General features: G+C 42.2%; 1 protein-coding gene across 5 annotated transcripts in view; it reads right to left on the bottom strand.

The window, feature by feature from the left end:
- Positions 1-16,281, bottom strand: part of LOC116945111 (protein PALS2-like) — a 173,668-nt gene that overhangs the window by 95,116 nt on the left and 62,271 nt on the right. For 4 of the 5 annotated variants that reach the window (XM_032959235.2, XM_032959271.2, XM_032959244.2 and 1 more), the window contains exon 2: positions 14,519-14,661. The exons of the other annotated variant lie outside the window; for it this stretch is intronic. In XM_032959235.2, the coding sequence (XP_032815126.1) occupies positions 14,519-14,552 (34 nt within the window). In that variant the 5' untranslated portion in view covers positions 14,553-14,661. The remainder of the gene's footprint in view (positions 1-14,518; positions 14,662-16,281) is intronic. 5 annotated transcript variants of the gene reach the window in all.

Here is a 16,281-nt window from a genome sequence, read left to right as displayed (position 1 = left end):
AATCTGTCAACATTAGGCATGTCAAAACTACAGGTTATCCTGCAAAGCGACATGTGGGATGACAGGCAGCCAAGTAATTATAGACTTGAGCAATAGCACAACACATTATTGCAATTCACAAGCACGGTGTCAACACTCGTATTGAATCACCTCTTTGTAGCCACATGATGACACCAACACATTTCGTTCAACGATGATTTGCTGTTTATTATCCTTTAAAATACCACGTAATTATCTAGGCAATAACATGAAGTGCTAAATTAACTTTGTAAAACAATAAAATAAATGTAACATCTAATGGATTGAACCTTGCAGGATTTTTTTGTTAATTGCCTTAGAACAATATTCTCTCAACCATGTATATATATTTTTTAAAAACTGCCCAATTACCAGATGTAGATCATTAAATAGATGCCACTGGGAATTATGCTTATGTAGTGACATCGGGGATGTCACTGTATGGTGCCGGCCCGGAAGGGTCGTGCCGTTCAATGTTCCTACATCGTGGACAGCACCATGTGGGTGGCTGTGTGTAATACCAGCCCGAGTGGAGCTTGGCGAGCACTGGGATAGTGCGGGCAACACGCCATCTTCTCGGTTGAAATTGTGTCTGTGTTTGTGAATCTGAATTGGTTTCAAATTAAGCACCATTGGAAAGATGCTCTAAATCGAACAAAACATTAAACTAATTTTCAATGGTACAGTATACTTTTTCAAGTAGTGGTACCCCAAACTTTAGCAGCTTCCCTTTTCTTCCCTTTTCACACCTCCCCCCCCTCGCCGACCTGCACATGTTCACCCCCTCTACACCGTTCATCATGCTAAGTCCGCACAATTAAATGCTAATTTTTATGCTAATTCCTTTGTCAAGGCACCTTGATTCCTCTCACACAGCTTAAAGGTCGCGGTCTGAGCTTAGCTGTGTTCACTCAAGCGCTGTCCTCGAGACAGTCTGGTCCCTTCACCTGATGAAGGCCGCTTGTGTTGTGGCCGAAACGTCGTGATTTTTGTTGTTTTATTTTTTTACCTACGTGACTTTACCGAATAGAACCAAAGAGTATAAATCCGTGGTAACTCTCCACCACCCGACACAGACAGTAAGGTGTGTCACGTAAACAAAACGCGCCAATTAGTTACGACTTCAGCCCACCGGTGTGTTGGAGAGTAAATTCACAACATTTACAATTTGACGACAACGTTTTGCTGGTAATTATATCCAGCATCATCACGAGACAACGGTGTGGCAAAAGCTGCCCTTGCTTCTGTAAAGCCCCTACCAACGATACACGAACTGGACAATGTTCCAACCTTGAAGGAACTTGACAAAGCCATCAACTCACTAGCCAGCGGCAAGTCCCCGGGACAGGACGGCATCACACCTGAGGTACTGAAATGTGAAAAACCCGCCGTCCTCACAAAACTACATGAACTTATCTGGCAGTGCTGGGAAGGAAGGGGCAGTGCCTCAAGACATGAGAGACTCCAAAATCATCACCCTATATAAAAACAAGGGTGACCGTGGGGACTGCGATAACTACCGCGGCATCTCCCTGCTGAGCATCGTGGGGAAAACCTCTGCCCGTGTGGTCCTCAGCAGCTTGCAGATACTAGCTGAGAGAACTTATCCTGAGGCTCAGTGTGGCTTCAGAGCAGGAAGGTCCACGATTGACATGCTCTTCTCCTTGCGTCAGCTACAGGAGAAATGTCGTGAACAGAAAATGCCCCTGTACTTAGCATTCATTGATCTAACGAAAGGCCTTGGACCTCATCAGTAGGGGAGGCCTCTTCAAACTCCTCAAAGTGATCGTCTGCCCACCGAAGCTGCTGGCAGTCATCTCCTCTTTCCATGACAACATGAAAGGAACAATACAGCACAGCGGCACCACCTCAGAGGCATTTCCTATACTCAGCGGTGTAAAGCAGGGGTGCGTGCTTGCCCCAACACTGTTTGGCATCTTCTTCTCACTTAAGGGCCATCCATAAATGACGTCACGCGATTTTGGACGATTTTTGACCCCCCCCCCATCATCACACAGCATCACAAAAAGTCAGACCCCCCCTCAAATATGACGTCACAAAGCTCTGCCCCCCCCCCCCCAAAAAAAAATAAAACATTCTTCAAATCGCTTTAAACTATTGTCATTGTAGTGCATATTTAATGTGGCGCTGCACTCTGATGTTGTAGTAGAAAATATTTCTTAAAAAGTCTATTTATTTAAGTATAACGTGTTGTCTATATTTATTTAAAGTTGCGCATTTTGATGTGACGTCACATATTTCAACCCCCCCCCCCCTCGTCACACATCGTCACAAATGTCTGACCCCCCCCCCAGGTGCGTGACGTCATTTATGGACGGCCCCTTATGCTCACACATTCCTTTGGGACAGCAGAAGAGGGAGTCTTTCTCCATACAAGATCTGATAGCAAACTCTTCAAATTTGGCTGTTTTATATCCAAAACCAAAGTCCGCAAAGTCCTCATCAGAGTACTCCTATTCGCTGATGCCGCACTGACAGCTCACAAAGAACAAGGTCTGCAGACACTCATCGACCAGCTTGCCAATGCCTGCAACAACTTTGGCCTGACAATCAGTCTTAAAAAAGACCAATGTCATGACCCAGGATGTCAGAGACACCCCTTCCATAAACATTGGCAGCTGCACCCTGGAAGCCATTCAGGACTTCACCTACTAGGGTTCCACCATCACCTGCAATTTGTCCCTTGTCACAGAAATTGGCAAGCGCATTGGGAAGGCGTCAACAGATACGTTCAGGTTGACTAAAAGAGTGTGGGAGAACAAATCCCTAACGCTCAACACCAAAGTACAGGTGTACCGGGCCTCCTATGGGTCTGAGTCCTGGGTAACATATGCCCATCAAGAACATCGACTAAACACATTCCAACTCAGCTGTCTCAGGCGCGTCCTCGGTATCAGATGGTAAGATCGCATTCCCAACACCTCAGTCCTCAACATGGCCAACATTCCTAGCATGTACTCTCTACTCAGTCATAGGCGCCTGAGATGGCTTGGACACGAGCGCCGCATGCAGGATGGCAGAATACCCAAGGATGTCTTGTATGGCGAGCTCACATTAGACACACGGGCCACTGGTCGCCCAGTCCTGCGCTTCAAAGATGTCTGCAAATGAGACATGAAGAGCTGCGACATCAACCCAGGTGACTGGGCGCAAACTGCCGGCGAACGACTCAGCTAGCAGCAGGCTGGGATAACAGGCATCAGGAGAGGCGAGGAGAAAAGACACACTGCTTGGCAGACCAAGAGGGAGTGACGTAAAGAAAAAGCAACACACACCTCTGGAGCTGCCACCGCATTCACTTGCAATTGCTGTGGCAAGGATCGCCACTCAAGGATTGGCCTACTAAGTCATTCTAGGCGCTGCAAAACCTACAGCTGACCTTGTAAGGTACAAAATAATTATCTCGAGACACACAGGCCTATTGATTCATTGATTGTACTTAACATACTTACAATGTGCGTTGTTGTTGAAAGTACAAATACAACTTTAACAAAAAAGTTGTACGTAAAGGTACATTTGTAAGGGCCTGCATTTCAACCACCAGGCTTAATGATTGATCTAGTATACTGCTACTTCGTTGCACACTTGTCTCATTTTGCCAGACGCTCTAATTAATTCCAGTGTAGCCAAGGCTTTTCAAGCACTGCATTCAGTTAAGCCTCTTGTGGTCTGCCCTTCGGCTTTAATGTTCATTATGAACATGGCTGCCACACAACTGTAATACAAGGATGCTCCAACAAGAAGAGACAACAGCATTAATTGCATAAAAAAATACCATATGGAGGGCATGTTATTTTAGTTCTCGGTTTTCTTTTTTAAAAAGTGCCAGTACATTTGGACAAGGACTATATTGCACCGGTAGCCACTAGTTGGATGCTTCCTTTAGGTGTGTCGCAGAATTTGGTATGGTGTGCGCACAGCCTCTCAATACCGATTTGCATTAATCCATGTTGCTGCCGCCAACACCCCTTCTTTACGGATACCTTTAAAACTGTCAAAACACAAGCACTGCATGCCAGCAAAACCAGCTGTGTGCACCACAGATGCTCCACCATTATTCCACACTGCCTTTCTAAAAAAATAGATGTCGTGGCTTCATCACATGAGACCGTCTAGTAAGAGAAGGCTCGATTATTTCTGAAAAACGCCTTCTTTCGTGACCAATTTCTATATGTTATGGAGAAAATCAGTCTTTTTTAGCTAATGATGCAGATCACAATCAGCGCTTTATTTGCGCATATACGGCGAAATATGCATTTGTTTTGGAAAGATTTTAAACGAATATATGCATGCTATTAAAATGGGTGTTATTGTTAGGCGTGTTAGATAAAGATTTATCTTATTATATCTGATATAACAAAATATCTCGCCGCGAAACTGTACAAACACAAAAAATATCGCAATGTAGATTGTGCCAAAATAACTCACAACTCCTGTATAACAATAATGTACGTCTATGCCAGAGAACATTGCTTAGTTTCCAAGCATCTTTTTCAAGAAATTCGTGTTTGTGATGTATCAATACATCTCCGTTGAGGATATGTTGATGTGTGGGAGTAAACCAAAGTCAGAAACTTTATTTATCCTGGAGGAATGCGATGAGCAAAATCCACCCACGAGGAAAGGGCTCTCAAAGTTCGCACACATGCTTGAGCGACAGGTTAGCAATCTTATGATCTGTAACCTCAAAAAAATACAGCTAAGTATGGTCCACCAATCCTGACTCCAATTTAGTGTACTGCAAAAAAAACGGTTCTCTACAATGTATCCAAAAGTAGCACAGTACAAATCCAATGCAATTACCTCGCAAGAGCATTTTTAGGTTAAATTAGCATCACACACGTCTGTACACAAGGTGTTTTAAGCTTCTGCTCTAATGCTGGACATTATTAGACTGTTGTGTATAGCGACAAGTTCAGGAGCTAAATGCCAATGTCGAGGTCTGCTAGCCACGAGAGGGCTTCAGGAGAGAGTTTGGTGCAGCTCTGCTATTCCTACGTTTAAGGGCGAAAGTGTTTTAATTCCTGAACGTGAATAAGCAACTGCACGATAATGACCGCGAGCCTGCAAGGGAGCAGGGAAATTAATTTGAACTTGAAAACATATCAATGTGCTCTGGGTATCTCGGTGCCAGCAGCTTGACACCAACATGAGCCTCTAGCCACTGGCACCTATTCTTAGCGCCACTACGGCAGAAATCAAATACAATAACGCATGCAATGCATCACGTGCAACGGGGTCGCCACCCCTAAGCACGTGACTTCTATCTCGACGTGTTGGTGGCAGTGCTCTTCTTCACAGCCTTCAGTACAGTACAAAGTCAACTATCAGACCTACTGGAGACTGGAGCATATTGTCAGACGTGTGAAAAGGTCAAATATGTGAATATATATTTTTTTTAATGTCAATTTAGAGGATAAGAAACAACAATATAGTGCAAACTTCTTCAACCATTGGAAATGTATTTACCTACTTTAGAGGTAAGCAAGTGTACATGAGATTAAGAGCCATAGTATATTACTTCTCGTGAAAAAAGGACATTTCTTTTTACGTCTCTGGAAAATGGCAGTTGCAACAGTGCACAAATATCCCACTAGGTGTGGGCAGTTAATTGGCCAGGGTGGATCTGTGACGGTCGAATGTTGTGCTATGTGTGTCGGTACCGTGCCGACTTACTGCGATTATGGTGGCCGAGTCTAAAAACTTAGCAAAAACTAACTAGCATCGGAAAAAAAAAACCTCAGCGTTGATCCTCAAAGCAGCACAACCATCGCGGAATTGCCGATGACCAAATCATCGTGAATGTGCCAAACCTCGTCAGATATCATAAGATACGCAGGGATTATAGCCTGGTTAATACTTGGATGGAAAACTGTCTGGGAATATCAGGCGTTGTATGCTTGAGCTATGAGGTCATCAAGGAATGGTAGTCGAGAAATTAATTCTGAAATCTGAGTGACGAGTTTTGAGTGGTCTACCTTCATTATATGTTGAGTTTCTCTCGTTACTCTGGTTTCCTCCCACATGCAAAAAACAGCTCATGAACCCTTTCCCATTCCGAGATGTCTGTGATTTGCAGGGTGGGTCCTGTTCACAGCCAAATCCCGGAATGTGCAAGCGGTTAGCGTTAATTTTATTTGGAGAGGCATAGCGCCGCTGTTTTTAAAGACATTGTACTCATCGCATAGAACTGTAGCGACACGACCGCACTCTATTATAGCTGGCACAAAACTGTGCCACACGCCCTCCCGCATGGCCTTTTAAAACTGATGACGTACATGTCCATCACTGGAATGGGAAAGGGTTAACTGAACTGGCCAAACATCATACAAAAATCTTGAAACTCAGCAAGGCTTTGCTTGATAAATAAAAGGCATTATTTTAATATTACCAACCAAAGCATCTCCCGTGGGTGAGACTGAATCTGCTACTCCACATACACATTAATATAGACAATTAAAACACACAATGTTAGGAAATGTGTGTCAATCTGTTTGCAAGCTTCTGTGCTAACAAAAATGACCAAATACGTCAATTGACAAACGTTGCCTCATTGTGAACATAATGCCCATTAATATTTTACAGGACAATTAACTTGGTTAGATGACCTTTCAAAAAGTGATGATCAGGGACATACATGAAAGTCTATCAATTGGGAAAAAACTACTTTTCTGTTATTCAAAATGAAAAAAAGAACTGAAGTCGTGCATATAAAAAAAATTCTCATTATCAGATAGACTTATAAATACTTATTATGGCTGACTTTTCCAAACCTGGAACGGGATTTTATCTGATTCCATGACATTACTGGTACATGAATGTGATCAGTATCTCAAAAGTGTGCCTGTGTAGGAGAGTAAAACTCTGCTTTAGATACAATTGTATTTTAACAGCTTTATGGTGTTTATTGAACATCTTCTGTAATATCTAGCCAGGTGGTTCAGCAATAGAAGAGGCCAGCTCGCAATCAGTAGGTCGCAAGTTCATCCTGGTTTGGAGTTGACCACACTGGTCTATGGATAGACTCAATTCCACCATAATAATGTGGAATTTGCACCACTGGCTGTGGGCTCTGAATTGGAGATGAGCTCCCCTCAATGCTCATTTGAGCAGGAAACCACCCTGACTGCGATAATATTGTGCAGTTATTGAAAGATAATGTATCGTGACTTAAAGCTTTCGTGACTGCAGGAAATCATATTCTTTGGGTCTTTTGGCAAAGTCACGTAGATAGGTTCAAAGAAAATAATAAAAACTACGACGTTTCGATCGCAACACAAGCAATCATCATCTTACATTTACAAGCAAATTTCTTACATTGACATGCTAATCTCTCACAATACCATGGCCACCCCCACAGCTTCGTATGTCAAGATTTCTCCTATCTTACATTTACATGCAAATTTCATCTCTAGCCCCGCCCACTGACCCTTAGGCTATACCCATCTCAAACCTTTATAACTCCCTGCCTTCGCAGCGCTCCCGCCTTATATTTTTCCTGCCTCAGCAGCTCTCCCGCTATATTTTCACCTGATGACGATTGCTTGTGTTGCGATCGAAACGTCGTGATATTGTTATTATTTTATTAATTTTATTATTTTTCTATCTGCGTGGCTTTACCGAAAGACCCAAAGAAATGAATGAAATTAAATACACACCTACACAAATGCATTCCTTAGCGGGTACGACAAAATAATAACAATCTCCGAGAAAGTAGAGAGAGTATGCTTCATTCAGGTGCAAAAAAACTTGGGACTTGTGGGAAAAAATCCTATCAAAACTATTTTGATCCGCGGAATTACACGCAGTATTTTGCAGAGCAATGATGTGTTTGCATGAGATCACAATGGCATAACTTCTAGTTTTTCCTGTGAGCATCGAAAACTAGTTTGCAAATCAACCATTGCCCTGCTATGTCCTCAGCAGTTCTCTTAGCCTTGGGATTATTCTGCTCTGTTAAAAGATAATGTTTTTCGGAGGGTATTAAACAACTTTTCCGTGATGGAAGAAATGTCACAAAAACTGCCAGCTCTAAGAAAATGCTTTCATATGTTGATCATAAGCTGTGACAGAAGACGGTTGTTGTCCAAGGATACAAACATTAGGTAAAACAGAAGCTTTTGATTGCACGCACTTTTATCTGCAACATCATCTATATATCTATGATGTAGCTGCTCACCCAGAGCTCTCAATGTCCTGATAGTTGAATTGTCTTTGTGTTGTTCGCCTTTTGGTGTCCTCTGGTCTAACGCTGTTTGAGACTAGGCTCTAAAGAAAGCTGTCTCTGGTGTGGACCAATCAGTTTCAAAGAATGCATATACTATCAGAGCATGTTTTTTTTTGCATGTTCACCACAAGTATTTGTGGCTAAAAGATTTCAGTTTGGTGTTTTAACATCTTAACACCTCATAATAAAGGTTTTTGGGTTAGATCGCGTTTATTTATAAATGTGTCGTAACCCTCCACCACCCGACACGGCCAATCAGCAAACTGTAAATGTGGATTCGCTCTTCAACACACCGGTGGGCTAAAGTAGTGAATTATTTGTCTTTTGTCAACGTGACACTTTTTTTTTGCTGATTGGCCGTGTCGGGTGGTGGAGGGTTACGACACATTTATAAATAAACGTGATCTAACCCAAAAACCTTTATTATGAATAATATTGGTCGCGAAAGCCTACGTGTTAAACTGATCTTAACACCTATATTATTGGTTATTTCGGTAAAGTCACATAGAAGGGAAACAATACAGTAATAAAAATATAAAACAATACAATTCTCACGACGTTTCGACTGCAACACAAGCAATCATCATCAGGTGTGAAAACCACAGCAAGAAAATTTGAAAAAAGTGCCGTTTTTTAACGTTAGCACCACGGAGAGCGATTTGACAGTTATTCAGATGGACGAGTCCATCTATGTTCGGAAAAGAGGAGGGGGAGACGAAAATAATGGATGCGGTCTGAAAGCCACCGTAAGCGTGAACAATCAATTAAGACCCGAAATGGTTTATCAAATCCTTCCAATGATTGCTAAGCCAGAATCCATCTTCTCGGTTGAAATTGTCAGACATTTTCTTGCTGTGGCTTTCACACCTGATGATGATTGCTTGTGTTGCAGTCGAAACGTCGTGAGAATTGTATTGTTTTACATTTTTATTATTTTATTGTTTCCCTTCTACGTGACTTTACCGAAAGAACCAAGAATATGAATCCCTGTAGTCACGAAAGCTTTAAATCAAAATCTTAACACCTGTTTTATTGCCAGAAAGGGTAAAACCTATTCTTATATTTTGATACTGGCAAGGAAGGTCACATGATCTCTACCATTTTTTTAATGAATGTAAATGGAAACGAAGGCATACACACAAAAACGCATAACCACAAATATACTTGCATTCAAGCTTGTTTTTTTACCTGGACAAAATGTGTTTTGATAAAAAAAAGTAGGGTAATACTGTTAGATTTTAATATCAATAGTATATTCGGTTGAACTGTGTTAAGTCCAAATTGCTTAATAATCTCAGACTCTTCCACCTCGTACAGTTACCACTTATGTGATTGAAGCAAATAATTATCAATCAGAAATGGACCCAGTTCTTTATGTTTCGCCGTTCACACCACCCGCAGCATCAGATTTGGTCATATTTGGGTTAGATTGGGTTGCAAATAGTAGCAATTGCAAATGCACATAGCAGATGTATTTTTCTGACAAAAGCCCCTATTATTTATGAAAGCCTGAAACAGAAATTAAGATTTTTAAATATATATTACTTTTGACAAACTGTCATTTGTGAATGTAACATATTGTTCAGTCAGGGGTTGATTGAACATTTAAATTGACAATCTGAAAGGAAATACCTCTTATTCAGAGACTCTATTTGCAATGCAGATGTCATGTTGCATATTGGGTCACTCGTATTTCAAATGTATTATTTACAGAATAACTAGCTTTACTACCCGGCTTCGCCCGGGACTTGGATTTACGACGCCCGGCCGCCTTTGTCTCCCCAATGCGATGTTCACACACCACACCAGTTACTCGTTTGAGGCTGAGTCGACCTAGGGGAGGCCCAGGACCGTTTAAAATAATCGTCACCGGTGGTGGCCATGAGCAAGAATTAAACTCGGGTCGCCAGGTTCGTAGTGCAGCGTAGCGCTAACCACTACACTACCGCTCCCCCCACACACACACACAGACACACACAAACATAGACAGCACGCTAACCACTACACTACCGCTCCCCCCACACACAAACACAGACACACACACAGACAGACACACAGACAGCACGCTAACCACTACACTACCGCTCCCCCCACACACACACAGACACACACACACCACACACAGACACAAACACAGACAGCACGCTAACCACTACACTACCGCTCCCCCCACACACAAACACACAGACACACACACACAGACAGCACGCTAACCACTACACTACCGCTCCCCCCACACACACACGCAGACACTCACACAGACACACACACACAGACAGCACGCTAACCACTACACTACCGCTCCCCCAACACACACACGCAGACACACACACAGACACACACAGACAGAAACATAGACAGCGCGCTAACCACTACACTACCGCTCCCCCCACACACACGCACGCATCCATAGGTACACATACACGCGCTTGCTGCAGACACACAACTTTCAGGGTGCGTACGGCAGTAAACGACTCAAACAATAAAGCAATGCTGCGCGAAGAACGCCTTAGACCTGCAACACATTTGTATTTGGCACTGTAACCGTGCCGCGGAGGGTTGGGGGGGGGGAGAGAGAAAAAAAACCCCGGAATTTCATCTTCCTGAAGTTCCAAAAAATAACATCTCCTCCTTCTCCTCCTGCTCCCCTTCCTCACCACCATCCTCGTAGGCTATCAACTCCTCTCAGCAAGGTAAAGTGATGTTACATTTTATTTTTTATTTTAATTTGTTTATGCATTTATGTTAATTTATGTATAAGTCCTCCTACCTTCTGGAACGAATTAACGACGTATACCGAGGTACCACTGTATTGTATTATTATTATTATTACTGTACACTTGTTTATCCTCACCGAGTGTCAAGACTCTTTTTCAGGAAGGTCCTGCGTGTATTTTTTTTTGCAGGAGGTGGACGACGTCGCAATGTATAAGGTGCCCGAGTCGGGGGTCGAACCCAGGCCGGTTGTTGCTGCGAGTCACAAGTGTTACCAACTTGTACCGCCCTGCCCATATCATGCGGGGCCCCGCTGTTAGTGACTGACACGATGCACGCACGGTTCAAAATTGCATGTAGCCATTCTGGCTTGCATTGGATGAACTCCTGAGACTTGCTTTCATGCGGGCAAAATAATTGTCTCGCTGGGGGCACTCTGTTGCTGTTACGACGTTGTGTCAGAGTTCGAGCTTAGTTTTTATTCCAATTTTACACAGTTGCGTAACAGTAACGTTATGGCAAAAATAAAAAATAAAGTTCTCATATAACTGAACAAAAAAAGAGAAATCCTTCCAGGATGAGATCAACGTGGCTCAAGAGAATACGCTTTCTCTGTCAAAGTACTGCAGCAGCACCTTCCAAGATCCTAGGTTCACAGCACAGATTAACCTGCAAGCGCAACATATGCCGAGCATCACTGCCTCCGAACAGTCACTGATGAATTTACAATAAACCCACAATCTAAAGCGGCATCATATGGATTCCAGCTGTGCCCAGCTCTACAGAAACATACATGGAATCACGGACAGAAGGAAATGTGCGTTTTCCCACTGGCTACTGAGAGACTTGACAAATCCCCTGCAGGATTTAGTCTGTATCTGTGCCCCATTTCAGTACAGTGAGGTCTCAGAGTACACGGGTTCAGAGTACGCGGACCCGCTCATACATCACCGACCCCCGACTCGTACATTCGCTACACGGATGGGGTGGGGAGCAAGTAAAATCACCCCCGCCATCACGTTGCCAATAAACTGCAACTTGAATCACTACCTATGAGATCTTCACTCAAAACTGCTCTAGAGGAGTTGTACACCCCTAGCTGCCACTGCTATTCAGTGGCCTAAAATAAAATCAAATGTTTCGCTCTGGATGACCGCTGCAAAGTATTATCTGCATTTTGATTTAGTGTGCTGATCTTAAAGGTGCATTGAAAAATGTGATACTCCGACTGATATTCCTGTTGTTGTGGAGTGACTCATGCAGCCAGCTATGGCTCCAGGGTTTGGTGTTACATGTTATTTATGTAGTTTACTGTAAACAAAATTCGGTCACAGTCCCTATGATCACTGTTACATTGCATTTATGGCTTCATTTTGGTGATTTAAAAAAGTTTTTTTGGTTTGGCCATGTTTGTTTGTTGTAGTGCGGAGTTAGACTGATAGCCTTAATCTAAGTTGCACACAGCGTTGGTGTACGGTGCTTTTTCAGGAATATTTTTTGCTGTTTTTTCCTGGATTTTCTGTTTGCACAGTCACATAGTCACTTTTAAGATGTTTTCTTGTTCATGTTTTTGTTTTTTGTTTGTTGCGGTTGCACCCGATTCAAGAGCCGAATGGCTCACAGGGCTATATACCAAATAAATGAAACTGAAACTGAAAATGTCAACGTGTACAGGCAGTGTCCGGGTTATGGAAGTCCAGACTTACGGAAATCCCACTTTACGGAAATGTTCCCATAAAATGTTGAAAAAAAATTAAACACGTGGAAATGTTTGCGTTAGTTATGCAAGTGCAAATAGTGCAGCGTGGTGAGCTTGCAAATGAATACCGCCAAAACGGCGCCTTCACCGAGCCCGAGCTTAACGAGGATTAAGATAAATGGATATTTTTGCAGCGTTACATTATAATCCTCTTCCTTTTGCAGCATTACGTCATTGTTTGTTTTCTATGTCTGGAAATATATTTTCCCCGCGTTTCTATTGCTAGTTTTCTTAATTTTACGTTTATTTCACGAGTTATTTGCCGTATGAACTTCAACACAATTACACTACGATTGCTTATGGTCTCAGCCAACAGCGATTGGAAAAGTCTAGGCCTAGCCAAATGCATGGTAAACGAACATTCGGAAGTGACTGCTTTTTGTTAACAATTAATATTAAAAAATCTTTCGTGGTATTCATCAACAAATGGATACAGTATATGTTCCATTAGTTTAATTATGGGTAGTATTCGGGTATATATTCGATGAAATGAAATAATAATTTGGAGTGCAGAGCGCATGTACAGCGATATGATACAGGTAGCGATAGACAACGGACGGCAGCGCGATACAGTACTGAGACAAAACGAACTCGTCGGATAGAAGAGGCACAACTTTTTCCAGCCATGGGATTTTATCTTGATTTTGGGGGAAAATTGTTCAGTTTCTGACCAACGGAAAATTCTGGTTATGGATTATTCTCGGGAACCTAACCCTTCCGTAACCTGGGGGACTGCCTGTATTTGACGGCGTGTAACTGTATCGCCAGTGCAAGAAACGAGTCCACGCAGCTAGCACTTTTCGTATTTATCATATACAGATGATTAGTGAATCATGTACTATACAATATTGTACTTTGTATATAAAATTTATATAAATGGAAATATATTTTTCATACTCTTACATTTTACATATTACACTCATATAGGCGAACCCCAACTTAAGCGAATTCCCGCTTACGCGGGGGTACACGGAACTTAACCCCCACGTGCTATATTTGTAAGCACTCAAACGATGAAAGACAACAAATTCGCTTTGCAAATGAAATTGGTAGAAAGTCTAGTTCAATCCAGAAAAAAAAAACTATTTCGACAACCAATGCATTAGCTATATTCCGATAACTTCAAAGTATAAGGGACTTAAAGCTCAAAAGGGCACGGTGCATTGCTCATCTCCTTTCCCAGAGACTGGGCCTTGTGTCGCTGGTACAGTACAGTATGTCATGCTAATCCCTCACATTAACATAGCCACTTCCGTGCCCTCGTCGAGGAGGCCGCTCTCCTATCTTACAGTTACATGCTAATTTCTCACATTAACATAATGTTAATCTCTCACATTAACATAGCCACTTCCGTGCCCTCGTCGAGGAGGCCGCTCTCCTATCTAACAGTTACACGCTAATTTCTCACATTAACATCACTAGCCCCGGCCACTTCTTTATAACCAATGAGCTACACCCATTTCAGTCCTTTTAAAAGTCTGCCTTAGCAGCAGACCACGCTTTCCCACCTGATGATGGACGCTTGTGTTGCGCCCGAAACGTCGCGATTTATTTTATTTTATACCTACGTGACTTTACCGAAAGAACCAAAGAGTATCAGGACTGGGGGACCAAGGCAACAAGGGGTATGCATCGCGGTGGCTATACCACTTCTAAGTATGCCATTCTATCCTCAACGCTCACAAGCATCATTAACCCCACTAACCTAGGAGGCTTAATGGGGAATCTTATATTTGGATAGACAAGTGCACCCCTTAGAAGTGTGCCCCCACGGGTACCTGCATTGGAGTTGTCTGCAGATGTTGTAGACATACTGCCACAGCAGACGAGTGGTTACGATGTTGATCTTCCTTGAACTTATTGGAGCACAACAGAAAACCTTCTTTCCCAGCCAAAATAACCGCAGTGCAACAAATGGATTCTGAAATGACAAGACAACGTTTCGTGTTAAGTCAAATTAAGTGTTATATTGATGCGGCATTCTTTCTGCGTTGGTTAGATGATTTGTTGTTTTTTACAAGCAACAGCTTTTAAAGCAGCTTACCAAAAATAACGCCTGCTTTAAAAGCCACGGTGTGTAAGGTGGAGGAAACAAATATATGTTTTATATATAAAATGTAAATGGCGCAAATATTGTAGACAGCTCAGTTGACACGGCAATGGCGTATTTCCATAGCGAGCCTGCAGCCTCTAATTTTAGGTTTACAAAAGCATGTACGTACGTGCACAGATACCCTGTGTGGACGTGTATTCCCTTGACAGAGTAAAACGTCTTGCTCACGTTCCATTAAAAATGTGTTGTATAACCATTGATCTCTAATTAAAGGGCAAATTAAGCTTTGATTTTTACAATCATTTAGCACATTTATTTTCCTATCAATAAGTTACAAATTTACTACTGTGTGTATTTCCAATTCTAAATATGTATTATATTGACGTATCTTTTTTTTAAATTTACTATTTGTTTCATTGCAATACATTTTAAGAAACACCTAACAATGAAAATGCTCTAGACAGGATCCTCACTACAGCAGTGTCTTCCATACGCACATAATTTGGTGTGCACACGCACGCACAAGAGCACACCACACCTGTATAAAGAATGCCAACGCAAGTGCACGTTCAACCCTTTAGCATACATACGATACATCCGTTTCGAATAAGTGAAGAACCAAACTTCATTGGAGGAGAGAGTAGTGTTGTATGTGCTTGGCATTTAGGTAAGAGGATTGTGCCAGTGTAAAAGGGGTCGTTACAATTTTCTATAGATCACCCTCTGCATAATACCACATCCGCCGTTTGGAAAAAATGGGACTGTAAAGCATTACATATTAACAGTATTTGTGTAAATAAAATATGAGCTGAATTAGCGACTGTATTATAAGTTCAGCAAGAAGCACAACATTCTTAAAAGTTTATGCAGTGCTGGCTGCTCTCTTGTTTGTGACATGCAACTTGAACTTAACAGACATATCTATGGGACCTTTTTCCAGTATTAAAAATGATGACAAAAAGAATACGCATGTTTTGCTACAAGTATGTGTGGCTAATGCAGACTTGCTTTGCAATAGGTATCCATTTGGCGTCTGCACATTTTACAACTGTTTTAGTGCCAAAAAGGGTAAGACCTATTCTTCTTAATGGACATAGGTAACATATTTGAACCAAATAGCGAATGTGTCACACATTCAAAATACAAAAACAAATGCATTTCTCATCAACTCAAATCACCTTAAATTACATTTCAACTCAACCATTGCAATGGCTTTCTGCAGTCTAGCTAAGGGAACCACGAGTGATGATGTCCCTTTGCAGCACAAAGCATATGCAGCATCAACCTGCAAATTGACGAGAGTCTGTCAGTAGGGGGTGATGACGTTAAAAAAATATCCTCCCCCAACTAAGTAATCATTCAATTTGAACGGTGAAGCCACGACCTATTTCATTTTTAATAGCCTCACGGGACCTTTAACGTTCACCGTGAATCAGACGGCGTACACTAAAGGTTAATGCACCCTGGAGAATTGACCAGGGTGGCCGC

The sequence above is a fragment of the Petromyzon marinus genome, chromosome 2, assembly GCF_048934315.1.
Source record: "Petromyzon marinus isolate PM22_M1 ecotype Great Lakes invasive population chromosome 2, UKy_Petmar_22M1.pri1.0, whole genome shotgun sequence".
NCBI lineage: Eukaryota > Metazoa > Chordata > Hyperoartia > Petromyzontiformes > Petromyzontidae > Petromyzon > Petromyzon marinus.
The sequence above is the reverse complement of the archived record's forward strand: the minus strand, read 5'-3'. Positions and strand labels throughout refer to the sequence as shown.